At 43.3% G+C, this 13703-nt stretch overlaps 1 protein-coding gene across 4 annotated transcripts in view; it reads right to left on the bottom strand.

The window, feature by feature from the left end:
* Positions 1 to 13703, bottom strand: part of ATRN (attractin) — a 296628-nt gene that overhangs the window by 140988 nt on the left and 141937 nt on the right. For all 4 annotated transcript variants that reach the window (XM_078861672.1, XM_078861673.1, XM_078861675.1 and 1 more), the window contains exons 20-21: positions 8849 to 8942; positions 745 to 797 (exon numbers count right to left, since the gene is read on the bottom strand). In XM_078861672.1, coding sequence (XP_078717798.1) covers positions 745 to 797; positions 8849 to 8942 — 147 coding nt within the window. The remainder of the gene's footprint in view (positions 1 to 744; positions 798 to 8848; positions 8943 to 13703) is intronic.

Below are 13703 nucleotides of genomic sequence, written 5' to 3'. Positions count from 1 at the left end.
AGAGCTCGCGGTCATGCTTGAAACAGTGTTACCAGCCAAACAGTCAAAAGCACCAATTAATTAGCATCAGCTGCCTCCGCTTGTGTGTTATCTGATTTCATTACGCTCACTGTCAAGGACTTCGTCAGGTCAACCTTAATTAGACCCTGCCAAGCGCGCTCATCGCCGGGACCTCCCCTGACAATGCATGATTTCGTGATGAGTCTTTGTCATGCAAGCTGCACACATTTGAAAGTACAGCAATAAAAATTCACAGCCCCCCCCCATCCCTACACATTTCAGCACCATGCTGCAAAAGGCCCTGCCCAGAAAATAACAAGAGCTTCTCTGCGCGAGACAACACCCGGGCACACGCTCGCGTCTCAGGGAGGATGTTTTTCTCTGAAGAGTGACTCCAATCGTCGTTAAGGGAAACAAAAATTGGCAACATGAAACATAAGTTGACCAATTAGAAAGATAGAACATAAAATGATAATTTAAAAAAGGTGATTGCGTGTAATTTGTAGTCTTTGGTGGGATTAGAGGGGCTACACATGAATACACTAAGAAACCAATCAACTGCAAAATATGCTCGTCTACAATACTGTTTGAAGTAATCCTTTCAGAAGAACGCTCTCTACTGCATGTGAATTCTTCTTACGGGTTGGGAACTACTGGAACAAAGCAGAAAGCACGCACTGCATTTACATGGACACGTGTTAAGGAGGAGCGCTGCTTTTTTACGCACACAACAAATACACTTACAGTAGCAGGTGCCCTTCAGAGGATTTCCCAGATACCGATTGTCTATGTCACACCTGAAAGAAAAGCAGACACAACAGCAGCTGTTATCCCATATCAAGCCAGGCAGTGGACATTTGCAGAAAGCACCAGTAACAAAATGTTCACCACATTTTACACTTGTGTATGATGGCAAAATCTATCAGAATTGTTTAAATGCAGCAAGAGGTTTACAGCTGATGCTGTGGCATCCACAACAAGGCTTGGAGATGTGTGATACGTGCAACACAGACGTTGCAGATTCACCAACGAGTGACCAAACTCGTACGTGACACGCCGTCGTCCGCTTTCAAGTATTAACCGGCTCACTTACGCCGTTGGTGACTTTGACAAGCCTTCAAATTTAAGGGCCCAGATCCGTAACGGTTACAGCGCACCATGCCAACCACGGCTACTGACTTGAGAAAGTTTGGGTGTCGGTGAGTTTGGAACGTCTCCACACGATGGCCACTTTTAATTAAACATCACTGCCACGTAAAATTCTCAAAACAGCAGGGTCCAGATGTTCCGCAGATCTCAAAAATAAAAAGCTCAGACACACCGAGAAGCGACGCGATGCAGGAAAAGGTGTCTCTTTAATTAAACGACGATAAGATATTTTTGTTAAGATAACTTTTCAGGTGTCTGATCTCGATGACGGGTGGTTGCTGCACATGCCAGTACACACGCATTGTGTAAATGTGTCCGTTGGGAAAAGCCGAGCTGTTCGGACATTCCAGCCAAGCTAATTTTCAGGTGTTCAAAATGAATGTAGATTTCAAGAACACAGGATGAGATGTTACTATCCTTTGTGCAAGCACTTCCAAGAGTTCATGAACAGTGAGCCTGGTGAAATTTGGGGAGCGCATCGTCAGTAGTGTACCTTTGGTTCCTAGGGTGTTTCGGCCTTTCACACTATACACCCTCCCCACAGGCGGCCAGCGACAGGGTGATCAATCCTACGCTTGCGTCCCATTCCCAATTAGTCATAGGAGTTGCCTTGTTGTTGATAGCAACTTATTCGATTGACATCGGCCACAGCGTGTTCTCGTATAAGACACTCGCGACTCTCCCTCCTTCCAGCCGGTCAGCCAGCAAAACTTTTTGTTTAATAATATAGTAGGATAGCATATACGTGTAGGTGGAGGGTGGGTAGAGGGGGGGGCGTGACGTCAAAGCGATGCACGAACACGGCTCGACACTGTTGGATGTTGGTAATATCACGAGGCAGATGAATAAGCAAACTGACTAAAATCACCTTGATAAAAGGTACATATATTTGCAGTGTTAGATTGATAAATTCAGTGATTTTTACCAGTCACCTAAGGCATGCAAAAATCTCACGGGATAAAACATTAATTAACAAGCATATTGCACAGACACACCAAGTGACACATTTTTCTAACGGTTTGACTTTGAGTGTAGATGCCTTTTGCAAGTGGGCAAGAGAATAATCATAACATAATGCAAATTTACACACACACACCACATGTCAAAACTTTCCATTTTCCATAAAGGCAAAGGTTTCCTTAACCATGACCAGTCTAAATCATTAACCGAACGAAGATGGTGATTTTAACCATCTGTACCTCCATCAAGAACAAAATTCCAGATTTGTACTTGTTCCCCCCCCCCCACAGATAATGAGAATCAGACCAGTTAATACCATTAACCAACAGTCTAAGAGTTATAACATGATAGGAAACAATATCAACTGCTTTCAAGAGACCATTAAAGACGAAAGAATGTAAGTGTTATCTAAATAGTCAGAAACAGTATGGAACACTGTACAGCTTTCAGTAAGAGTGATATGGCCAGATCTGCGGCCTGATTGTTTCCAACTTAGTAGAGTTGGGACAATGAGTTGATTAAATTGATTGTGGAAACCCCGTAGAAGCTCCATCCAGCGTGATGTGGTGATGTGGCCGGTGACATAACTAGGCCTCACCTAACAGGTGGGTACGGAGGTGAAACGATTATCCAACTATCTTCGTGTTTTTCGTTCGTCGAGTAATCGAACTGAAAATCGGTAGAGAAACCGATTACTGAAGAATCAGAAAGCTCTGAAACTGATTATCCTCCAGATATAATACAAGTTGTTTAGGCAAATTGTGATGCTTTAATATGGGTGCGCAATGATTTGGATCTACCGCATCAGTGTGTTTGTGTGGGGAGCGCATGTGAGATAATTACCAGTTATTTGAGAAGACTTTTGATGAAATTAGCAGATTTAAAAGATGCCTTGCTGGGATATCAATGGAGCGTAAGATAGCTTGAAAAATAATTGTGAAATATTATCAGCACGGGCTTAACACAATGGATTTAGTGACGTTCAGGCCATTCCGGACATCCAAGCTGCAATGCTTCTGATTTAAAACTAAAAACTTTATATTTTACCAGGTAAGGCCCACTGAGAAATATAGCTCTTTTTCAGAAGAAACCTGGCCACAAATGCTCGCTCCATGAAGTGGCTTATGTGGAAATGTATAGCAACCAAATACTCTATACATGCATGTTTCTAATATGAAAGGAAAAACTGGAAGACATGGAGAAAAATCCACGCGACCACGGGGAGAACATGCAAACTCTAAATATACAGGTGTCAGGGTCGGGGTCAAACCCATGGCCTCCTGTATACCGGGCGAGGTAGTTAACATCTCGCCAACGCGGCACACTCAAATTCGCATGCAACAGATTTACTGTTCAGCATTAACATGAATATGACAAGAGAGAGCTCCAGTCCATGTTTTTCAGAATGCCTGTATTTGGAGGCGCTAAATGTTGTTTCAACTTTGTGACGCGCTGCACAGTATTCACTCGCCGTCGAAGAGACTCAGAGGGGTGAGGAGGAACCACAGAGAAGTGGGAAGGCAGCAGCCACGCGTTGAGCCGACGCCAACAATTTGCCCGAGTGAACCTATGGATTACGGAGCAATGCTCCCCACCGTTGCTCAATGAGATATATTGTTCACAGCAGGGGCGCATTGAGCATTCTTTAAAACATGCGCGGAACTGATTCTGCCCGATGGACGAAACCAATAAATTAACCCCTGTACCACTTCGTTCAACGTCTACAATGAAGAGTTTCATGGTGGGACCAATAATGTCTGAACCTCACGCATTAAATGCCAAAAAAAACACAGACAGGCATGCACACACACACACAAGGGAATTACACGATTTAATAAGCTTATAGGGGAATTAACCAACTAAAATATCAAAAGCTTCTATCTCATGACAGGGAATTTGTTTTCTTTTCCTTTTTCCCTAAAGGTTGAGTTGTTAATCATGATTTGCTTCATTCTGAGACACAATGCTCTTGCGAATCTATCAAATTAACACGCCTTGAAAACATGAGCCCACGTTGCTTCTCTTTTATTCCGCAGCAACTGCCCCCCCCCCAAGCCGTGCATGGGGGGGGGGGCACGCCCATCACCAGGTTTCACAGCAAAAAAAATATGGGAGCGTTTTTTTTGCTTGCACCCGTGTAACTTGCAAACGGCAAGCACCGCCAACTGAATAAGGCCAGGGCATTCCACTCGCCGCCACGCCGGACGCCAGCGGAGATGGATTTTCGTACACAGCACGGTAGCCAATCGAAACCAAAGCAAGGCACGAATGTGCGAGCCATGAGGAATAATTACGCCAAGTTGGCTCCACGGTCGCCCGTGTCACAATCCCCCCTCCCAATAAATCTTTATCAGCTTCTTAAAAGGGAGGAAGAAAAATACACCCCCCCCCCCCAAAAACGCTACTGTTGCCGGATATAATTTCAGATAAACACCTGCGCAGACAATGGACCGCAACTGAGACCTTTCCATGGCCCCTCTCTCTCCTCTTTTTATCTATCCCTGAGCCCTCAATTCATCTTCCCTTGTCTATAATCTCACCAAAACTGGCACACGGCCGCCGGAAAAGGGGCGCAACAACATTAATACTGGCCGAGCAGCAGTGGTGGGCGAGTGGTGCTCGCATTAAGCGGCGAGCAATCTTTGGCGAACGAAAGGCAGGACGAGACAGTGAAAATCAAGAACGTTATTCAAGGGCCTGGTGGTGAGTGGGACTGGAGGGAGAACGTGGAAGGGGGTGGATGGATTAGTCTTAACACGATGCACCCATACCAGAAAGGTACATCACACGAATAAATGCCAGGTTTCAAAGAACCACACGATTGTACTTAATTCAAAACCGCACAAAGGTGTCTGAATTGCTGAGGGTAAGTACATTTTACCTCTTGTAATAGCTTACGAAGGGGTACACAATATGTCTCCCATTTTTTTTTAGTGATATATATGAAGAGCATATAACCCAATTTTAAGTAAGCACAGCAGAACAAGCTGCTTAATTTTTCAAATTTTATATCATTGTGTTCGAGTATCATATTTAAAAAACCACAAAATAAAATTATGTTCAGAAAAAATCTATCATTCAGCCTAAATGTAATCATCCTGGCCAATACAAAGCCACTAAACGCATGTATCAATGGGGCTTTTGTGGGCGAAGAGCTTAAAGCTTGGTCCGCTCACCCCTGCCCCCTATCAGAATCAGGCCCAGGAAAACGACTCAAGTCTGTTTGTGCATCTCCTGCAATGTTTGCAAATAAAGGCTTGCCCCGAAGGCAGGCTTGCATTACTCCAATACCAGAAAATTACTGCCGAGTCTGCCGAAGGGCAATTTCACATCGATATTCACAATTCACAATGCACATCGATTACGGCTCCCAAATATAACCGCCGTGAGAGGAACCCCTCGCTAATCTGAAGTTGACTGCACCGCGGGCGAGGGCAAACCTCAGGGTGGATCTGATCATTTTTCCTTGTGGAATCTAAGAATGTAATAGATCAAATGGGTTTGCTGTGAAGTCAGCAATCATTGATGTATGGAATACTATCACAAAGGCAACAGACAGGCCACAAGCGTGGGTAGCATAAGCCACGTAAATTTCTTATTAGTAAAAAAAAATCCTAAATTATGTGCTTTGATGTTACTTGACAAGAAGCCACTGCAGGCCACACGAGCACATGACCAACATAACTTGGTATTCCCGCCATTCTTATAGCGCACGGCTATCACAAAGATGCTATGTTTCACAGACATTCTACAGTAATTTCAAAAGGAGGGTATTTTTTGTTTCAAATTTGGACTATGGCCATCTATTTTCTAACGTTGCCAATCGATCTTAATACACCGGCAGTATTAACCAGGGTGATCTGCCAGGTTCGAACTGCGAGCCTCATAAAGCAGTAGTAGATTATTCTGCAATGATATTCAGTACTACCCAATGGATGTACTTTTCTCGGTAATCTGCGGATTTTCCCAGGAGCCCAACAACCTTCAAATAGGGAAGAATTGAACACAATGCATAGAAATGGCATCACCCGCTCTTGTCAATATGACATCATGTTTCCATAGGTTTTTATTTCTTCTGTGAGATCACATTTGAAGGATTTAGCCATTTCAGAAAATGTTGTATGCACGTTTATTTTTCTAAACGACTATATGTAAGCGTGTTAACTCTGATTAAACCATCACATGAACTACACATAGCAAGTACATTCGAAGATATATTTCGTTTTTTTATTTGCATTCATGACTGCCGTTGGAGTTCTCTGCAGCGCTTTCCAAATTATTTTAGTCTCCTGAACGCTGCATAATTCTTGCCATTTGGTTTGCTGCTGAGATGACTCAAATAAGTTATCTGAGCCATGGGTATTTTAATGAGCCTTAAGCAGTGACTGGAGATGCCCTATGGAGAAAGTTTAGTGGTTTTTTGCTTTAGTAATATTTTTCCTTTAGGCCCGATGATAGGCTATAAAATACTACTTTCGTACAAAACTATTGTAGCGTATGTTTACTGTGATTAACAGCAACTCTAAGTTATAACCATTATTATCAAAGTTATGTAACATTATGAATGAATAGGTAAATTAAATGTAGACCCTCATGCCACTTTCAAAAGACACCTATTCTGGAGGAGAAAAAAAAACTCCTAAAAATGTATAATGTCCCAAGACGGTCTTAGCATTCAACAGAGATGGCCCCACCACACAGAGGAAGGCTAAGGCAACCCATAGGGACCAAGAGATAGAACTCTGGTACATTGAACATGACAGATGCATGGCTGTGACTGATTGTAGGAATTTCTATTTGTGTGCATGCACACAGAGACAACAGAAGAACCTCTTATCATAAACAAACCTTATGGACTTTCCAGGACTAATGGGAGTACACTGGGCAATATGGTTTCTATTTGGCATCACCACAAAAAGCCAAAAATATATTCTGTCCCACCTCATAAATAACCATAGACGTGGAGGAGGTTTGGAGGGGATGTGGATGTGTGCACGTGGGGTGTGATTTTGAATTAATAGGGAAAAGAGAGTTAAGCATTTAAAAAAAAAGAGGAAAGTGCCTCCGAGTCGAACCCCGAGTGGTAAGCGAAGAGTATGAGAGCCAACGCAATGCAAGGCTGATGCACAACAGCAAAAAGTAAATGTCTCTTATTAAGCAATGCACAACTACAGACCCTCATGGGGGCCACCACACCACCGTTTGGCCAGCACTATATGCACTCGCTTTCAATGCAACACCATTTGCCTTGTAACACATGGGCTCTCTGAGGTGGATTTTTAGAGCAGCGTGGGTTTTATGGGAATATTCATCCATCGATTGCCTCCATTTGAGTCATGTACCATTCAGGCCTCTTGCCACTACCTCTGTTGTAAGAAGCGGCATGCATCAGGGGAAGGTTATTTTTTATTCTTTTTCAATCTCTGTTCAGTACCTGTTGTACATTTACGGTTTCAATGAAAGTCAATTTTTGAAAACAAGCACTGGTCTCTCGTCAATAAATAGTTTAGAACAAAACCAGACGAATGCTCTAATGTAATAGCGGTGGATTTTTTTCACCGGCAAATGTATACTTTTAGAGATTTGCAGTAAAACAGTGTTCTTGCAAACTTATATTGCTGACAATGTTAAACCGCATGCACGTTAAATCTCTTTCGCACATTACGTGGCCAACCGTGCTAATCGGAAGTGAAAATGTTATGCCAGTAGCCATAATATTAAAATATTTGTTAACGCTGTTAATAGGCGCAGGTGCATTTGGAATGCTGCGTGTTCAGATGAAAGAATTTAACAATGCTCTGCTTCTTATAGATGTCAAAATACTCCAAAGCAAAAACAATATGACCAAAAACTATCACCGATTTTTTTACATGTACAATATTTTTTTTATTTTTTTTTATTTTAATGCTGAAGCACAACGCATGAAGGAGTTCTAAAGTAAAAACCGTTGAGTGACACAGCTCGTTGTCAAGGCCAAAGCAATATAACATAACCAACATTAACCATTACAGTGGAAAGTTATCCACAGCACTTTTACCAAGTTTAAATAGATATAGGGAGATGTATACAGAGGTGTGGATGCACACACACATCAAATGAAAAAAACAATACGAAAAAAACTCTCATTTAAACCCCAGCTTCATAGCCACGGACATTCAAACTGCCACTGCAAGAGCTGAAGAATAAAATTGGCACAACAGTTGCATGGCATTTAATCTTTCTGCCCGTGTGGCAGTACGGAATTTTTCTTGGGAGGAGGCGGAGGAGGAGGAGCGGGGGGGGGCAGGAAACGGTGGTCACAGCAGTGGGTAATCAGGAGACTCCAACAGGGAGTGGTGCCGAAATCCACAATTAAACCCCAGTCCGTGGCGGGGTCCCTCCGCAACATCCAGATGGCCATCAAAGGAGTTTCATTAATCACGGCTTTGCCGACATCAAAGCACGCGAAAGCAGAGGACATTCAATAAAACATTTTGCTTGTTTTGTTCTAAATCGCTTGCTGCCGATGTGTGCAGGACCTATTCAAAACCATCAGCAGAAAAAATAGAATTAAAAAAATAGAATCGCATCCAGAATACAAAACATGCCTGAGACTGCCCAACTGGTACAACTGTACAGAATTCTGTTTAAAGAAGTTTTTTTCTTTCCCAAACGTGATTAATTTGGCGGTGGTGACCAAACAGCACGTATAATGAGCACAACACTGGGAAGGGAACAGGGGGTAGATGTGAGTACTTACAGCTGGCATTGGTCTCCCTTTATGCCTTTGGTGGTGCAGTAGCATTTGCCCGTTTGCGCGTTGCAGTCCGTGGCATGGTGGTTGCATTTGCACCCTGAGTGGGCCACACACGCACAACACAGGCACACACGCGCACACATAAGAAAACAACGCACGTGCACAGCATTAATCAGCATCCGTCCCATCCCTATGCAAAGAGTGGCACACGCTTGGCTGAATGTCATGCTTCTGTTATTAAATTGCTTTGTTAATAATGCGATGGAAACGTTATTATATTTTTCTTCATCCTGCTAATTATGTCGATAGTTTTTTTTTCTATTTTGCATACTATATTAAAACAAAAGTCTGCTATCCACATTTACATATTAACAGCGATAATACACGTAACAATACTAATATATTTTTGCCTTGCTTTTCCTTCTTGATTGGAAGGGTCGCCCTTCGGTAAACAACCACAAGTGATAATCAAACAGATGCGTATACATGTCAATGTCATGAACGCCAGCTCAAATGCAATTGTGCAGTGTTCATGTAACTTACATAGAAATATTACATTAAAACGGGGGAATAAAAAAAATGCTGAACATTGCAATCAACCTGCTTTTTGACACCTTGCTAGTGGCAAGCCAGTTGCACTTTGCTCTGTTGTAATTACACAGAAGATAAAAACGCTAAGATTAGTTCATCATCAAAAATCTTAACACCTCGTTCTATATTTCTCGTGAACATTCAAACCGAGGCACCGCCGTCAAAATGCAAGAGCGGCGGTGCTAGGCAGGTGCTTAATTAAACATTACGCGCCCTCGGGAATGATCCAGTGACGGAATGTCGTGACAAGGTGTCGGCCACTCCCTGTTCATTACACCGGGGAATTCAATCCTGATGAAAAGTACAAGTTTGCTCAAAAAACCTGTTCCAGAAACTGCATTATGAGTCAAAGCCTCCCAGCTCCCCCACCTAATCATTACTGCTCGCTTAAAAAGAGGCACTCTTCATGTATAAACGCGACGTGTAATTTTAAAGCCGTCAAAAGGACTCCCAGAGATCTTCACGGTGCAAACAGAAAAGCTGTGGAAGAGACAGACGTGCAGTGCCCCCTAGCTGATGTCGCCGAACCGTCGCGGTTGATCGTCGTGAAGGAGAGCGTTTTGCGTGCACCGCTCACTTATTCTCTTTAATTCCGTACGATAAAAAAAACAAATTTGAATGACATTTTGAAAAGCAGGCATGGTTTTTTCTGAATTCGTCATTTGCTTTAAAGAGTCGTGAGAAATGGACGAGGTGTGTTCGCAAAGGTTGTGAGAATGAGATATTCAAATTGGCTGCTCGCGATTATGATGGCAACAGAAATGCACTGGTTCTGGAATTCTAGTGTGCAATGCAAACTCACTCCAACATAATTATTGTCACGAAACTGTGGATTCGGGTAAAACATTTCCATTTCTAAAGATGTAAATGGTTGTCACCCGTAGGAGAAGCACTAATAGTAGTATCACGGAATTTGCTGTTATTCATGTAATTTGACCAACAATGTACACAAACATGTGAATCTTTTACATTTGTAAGTAGCCAAACGCACATTCTTACTTAAGCCCAATTATCAACACCTCTGTAACCACATCGTGTTTGTCAGCACTGCAAATTGGCCTTTTAATTGTCAAAGCACTCAGCGGCGGCATTCGCATTTATTTAATGTATTCTCTCTATTCCGTAATGCGCACCACTGGCCGCTGTCAAGATTAAACCGGCAAACCAAGAGGGCCTTTGAAGTCAGGGAAGTGAACACAACGGAGTGGGGGTTGGGACAGCTGTGGGAGAAGCACCCAACTGTGTCGAGCCACGTTTGATCGGGCCACACAGATGGACCCGCCCGCCCGCCCGCCCCACCTGTGCAGCGTCCGCGCAAAGGGGGGCCACGGTGTCCGGCGCAAGCCGAACAAAAAACAAAGCGGGACAGCGGTGGTATTTGTTGTGCAGATGGGGGCCAAATTGCATCTGGCGTGCTACCGAGATTACCGCCGAGATTGAGATTTTCCTATGCGGCTAATCCCGCATTTTGTGTTAATCCATTTTGTATCGATCAGTTTTTCGCGCATCAAGAAGGCGCGGTCGATGCATTTCTCGACGAACGTGGGCCGTGTGTGGCGTGTTTGATACCTCAATACTGGGTGGGCGGTCGATGGGTTTTTTTTTTTACGCACGCACCTCGCCATCTTTGACGATATTGCGTATAAGGGCGCAATTACATTGACACGGGTACAACTCATTACAAACGGTTCAATCTTGGCCTAATATGGGCAAACAAGAGCCTGAAATCAATGAAACCCATAAACTTGAAAGACAAGGCCAATTAAACCTCATCAATTGAGCTGATGGCCCCTTTTTTTACTTTTCATTACGTTAAACCAACTTAGGCAGAGTGACATTCCCGTGGAAAGCGGAACAACATTTGATACCTCAATGTTGAGGCTATTAGGTGGTGTATGATAGGGAAAAGTTGAGATATTGGCATCTGTACCTATCAAAAAAGTATATTTTGTACCAATGTTGTGTTTATGTAACAAAATACAATGGCAATGTTTAAAATATATATATTTACAGAAATTACCATATAGGGCATTACATAAGCGCCATGTTCTTCTACAAGGACATTTTTGAAGGAGGCATTTACTGACAATAGGCATGAGATGAATGTAAGTCTAACATCTATTATCTCAGTCTTAACATTATCAATTCTGTGTATGTCCATAAAATTCCATTTCCTCAATGGGTGGTGGAGTGGGTTGGGTGTGTGCGTCTCCAAATTTAGGGATTCTTGAGCTCATGTATTCAACCTCATCAACCTCATCAACCCCATGACATGCTGCGATATGCTGTGAAGTCAATCAATTAAAGTACATTCACTCATCGCCGTGGTCGCTAGAGATTACTTTCTTTCTTCGTACGATATTTGAGCAACACCGTATTCTGCAGTCACTGGCCTGGATATTTGGGAGGACGAAATCACATATTTGTGCACTTAAGCAACAGGAATGCGATTGTAGATTGAGCAACTAACGGCCTATATTTTATGCAGACACAAAGAGATGCATTTCAGTGGAGGTCGTGAAGCCAGCAGTGGCATGAGCAAGCAATTGCAGGGCTGCGCACCTTTATACCTTTGTAGAGGAGTAATAAGTATAACCCGTAAAAACAAAGTTTTTCACTATAAATCCTTTATATGCGTGGCAGCGAACTTAATATAAAGGATTAAAAAATATATTCGCCTGTGGAGGACGCGGGGATCGATCCCGCGACCTTTGGCATGGGAAGCGAGGGCGCTACCAACTGCGCTACTCCGCCACGGCCTGTGGAGGGGTTACGCTCTGGGCTCTTACACTCTGACGTTCAGCCAAAGCCATGAATGCGTTCTATTTGAATATATGTAAAATAATTTTTTTTTGCCTAAAAAGTGTAACATTTTGGGAATTTTTTTTCACGAACAATAATTGTCTGGCACAACGAGTCTGTGTGGAAAATGTCAGCTCGATTGGATCACGGGAAGTGGGTTAAAAAACGACCGAAAGATTTGCACGGTCCTAAGCAAGCAAGCAAGCACGCGAGCAAGCAAGCAAGCACGCAAACTTAATATAAAGGATTTAAAAAGAGGACGTGACGTCAGGTGTGCCGTTCAGTGCGATGACGTCACGTCTCCTGGGGTACTTAAGGGATACCCCGTGACGTAAGCGGGGTCACTGTGGGAACGGGTAGAGTGAGCAGGGTGAAGAGGGAACCAGTGGGTAGAGAGAGGGATCGAATAGGGAGTCTGGGGAGAAGCCGGTGGTAGCCGTAGAGGTGCTTCTCTCTCCGCTCGGTGGAGTCGGCAGAGTCCACGATCCGACACGAGAGAGAGAGAAACCGGAGCTAGCCGGCAGGGACCCGGACTCAGAGTAGGACCCCTATCCCCTGGGAGTTGTGTACCATGTGTAATATTGATAAGCTTTAATAAACCCTGGCAAAGACCTTAACTTACCTCCGTCTCCGAGTGAGTCCGTCGGAACTTCTCTACAACTGGTGTCAGAGTGTCTGCACTGCCGCCACCATGTTTACATCGGGAGCGGAGCGCAAGAACCCAGCGACGGGACCATCTTCTCTACACCTTAATATTCAGCACGTGAGAAGTCCGATGCAAATGCAAAAACACCTGCTGGAACCATAGGATTATTTTCCTTGGAACACCAAAGCGGTTTAAAATAATAATAATAATAATAACCGACTTAAATAGTATAACCTCTAAGTATGCACCGTATATATGTGATCTGTTTTCAAAAGGAATCTCCTATTCAGAGCCTAATTCACCGGCAGCTGAATTGCACCGCTGTAGAGAAAGCTGTGACCAATTGTGCCAAGGGTATTTCACAATCGCACGCCTTCGACTCGAAATAAATGTACTGTGGTGACAGGGCTGGGAAAAATATATGTTTGAAAATTACGTTTTATCACCGTGTAATTACGTTGGAAATCAATTGCGGAATCCACAAATAAAAGCCCTGTATTCACATCTTGTGACCAACAGCAAAAACTCAAAATGCAGTAGGCTAAGAAAAAGATAATCATTTCCATTTCGCGTACCTAGGTACAGAATCCCAAAACAACTTTAAAACACGCGTGACAAAACACGTGTGACAAAACAAAAACGCGGACGTGAAGAGGAGCACATTTTTCAAAGAGAAATAACTCACGATAACAAGCCAAAAAGAGAGAGGGGAATGATTCAGGGCATCACACAACGAAACCATGGTGAACTTCGCTGGCTGTTGTGCGAACAGGGTTCCACACGGTGGCCATCTGAGTCAAGTAAACGATACGGGACAAG

This window comes from Lampetra fluviatilis, chromosome 12 (assembly GCF_964198595.1).
Source record: "Lampetra fluviatilis chromosome 12, kcLamFluv1.1, whole genome shotgun sequence".
Lineage (NCBI taxonomy): Eukaryota > Metazoa > Chordata > Hyperoartia > Petromyzontiformes > Petromyzontidae > Lampetra > Lampetra fluviatilis.
The sequence above is the reverse complement of the archived record's forward strand: the minus strand, read 5'-3'. Positions and strand labels throughout refer to the sequence as shown.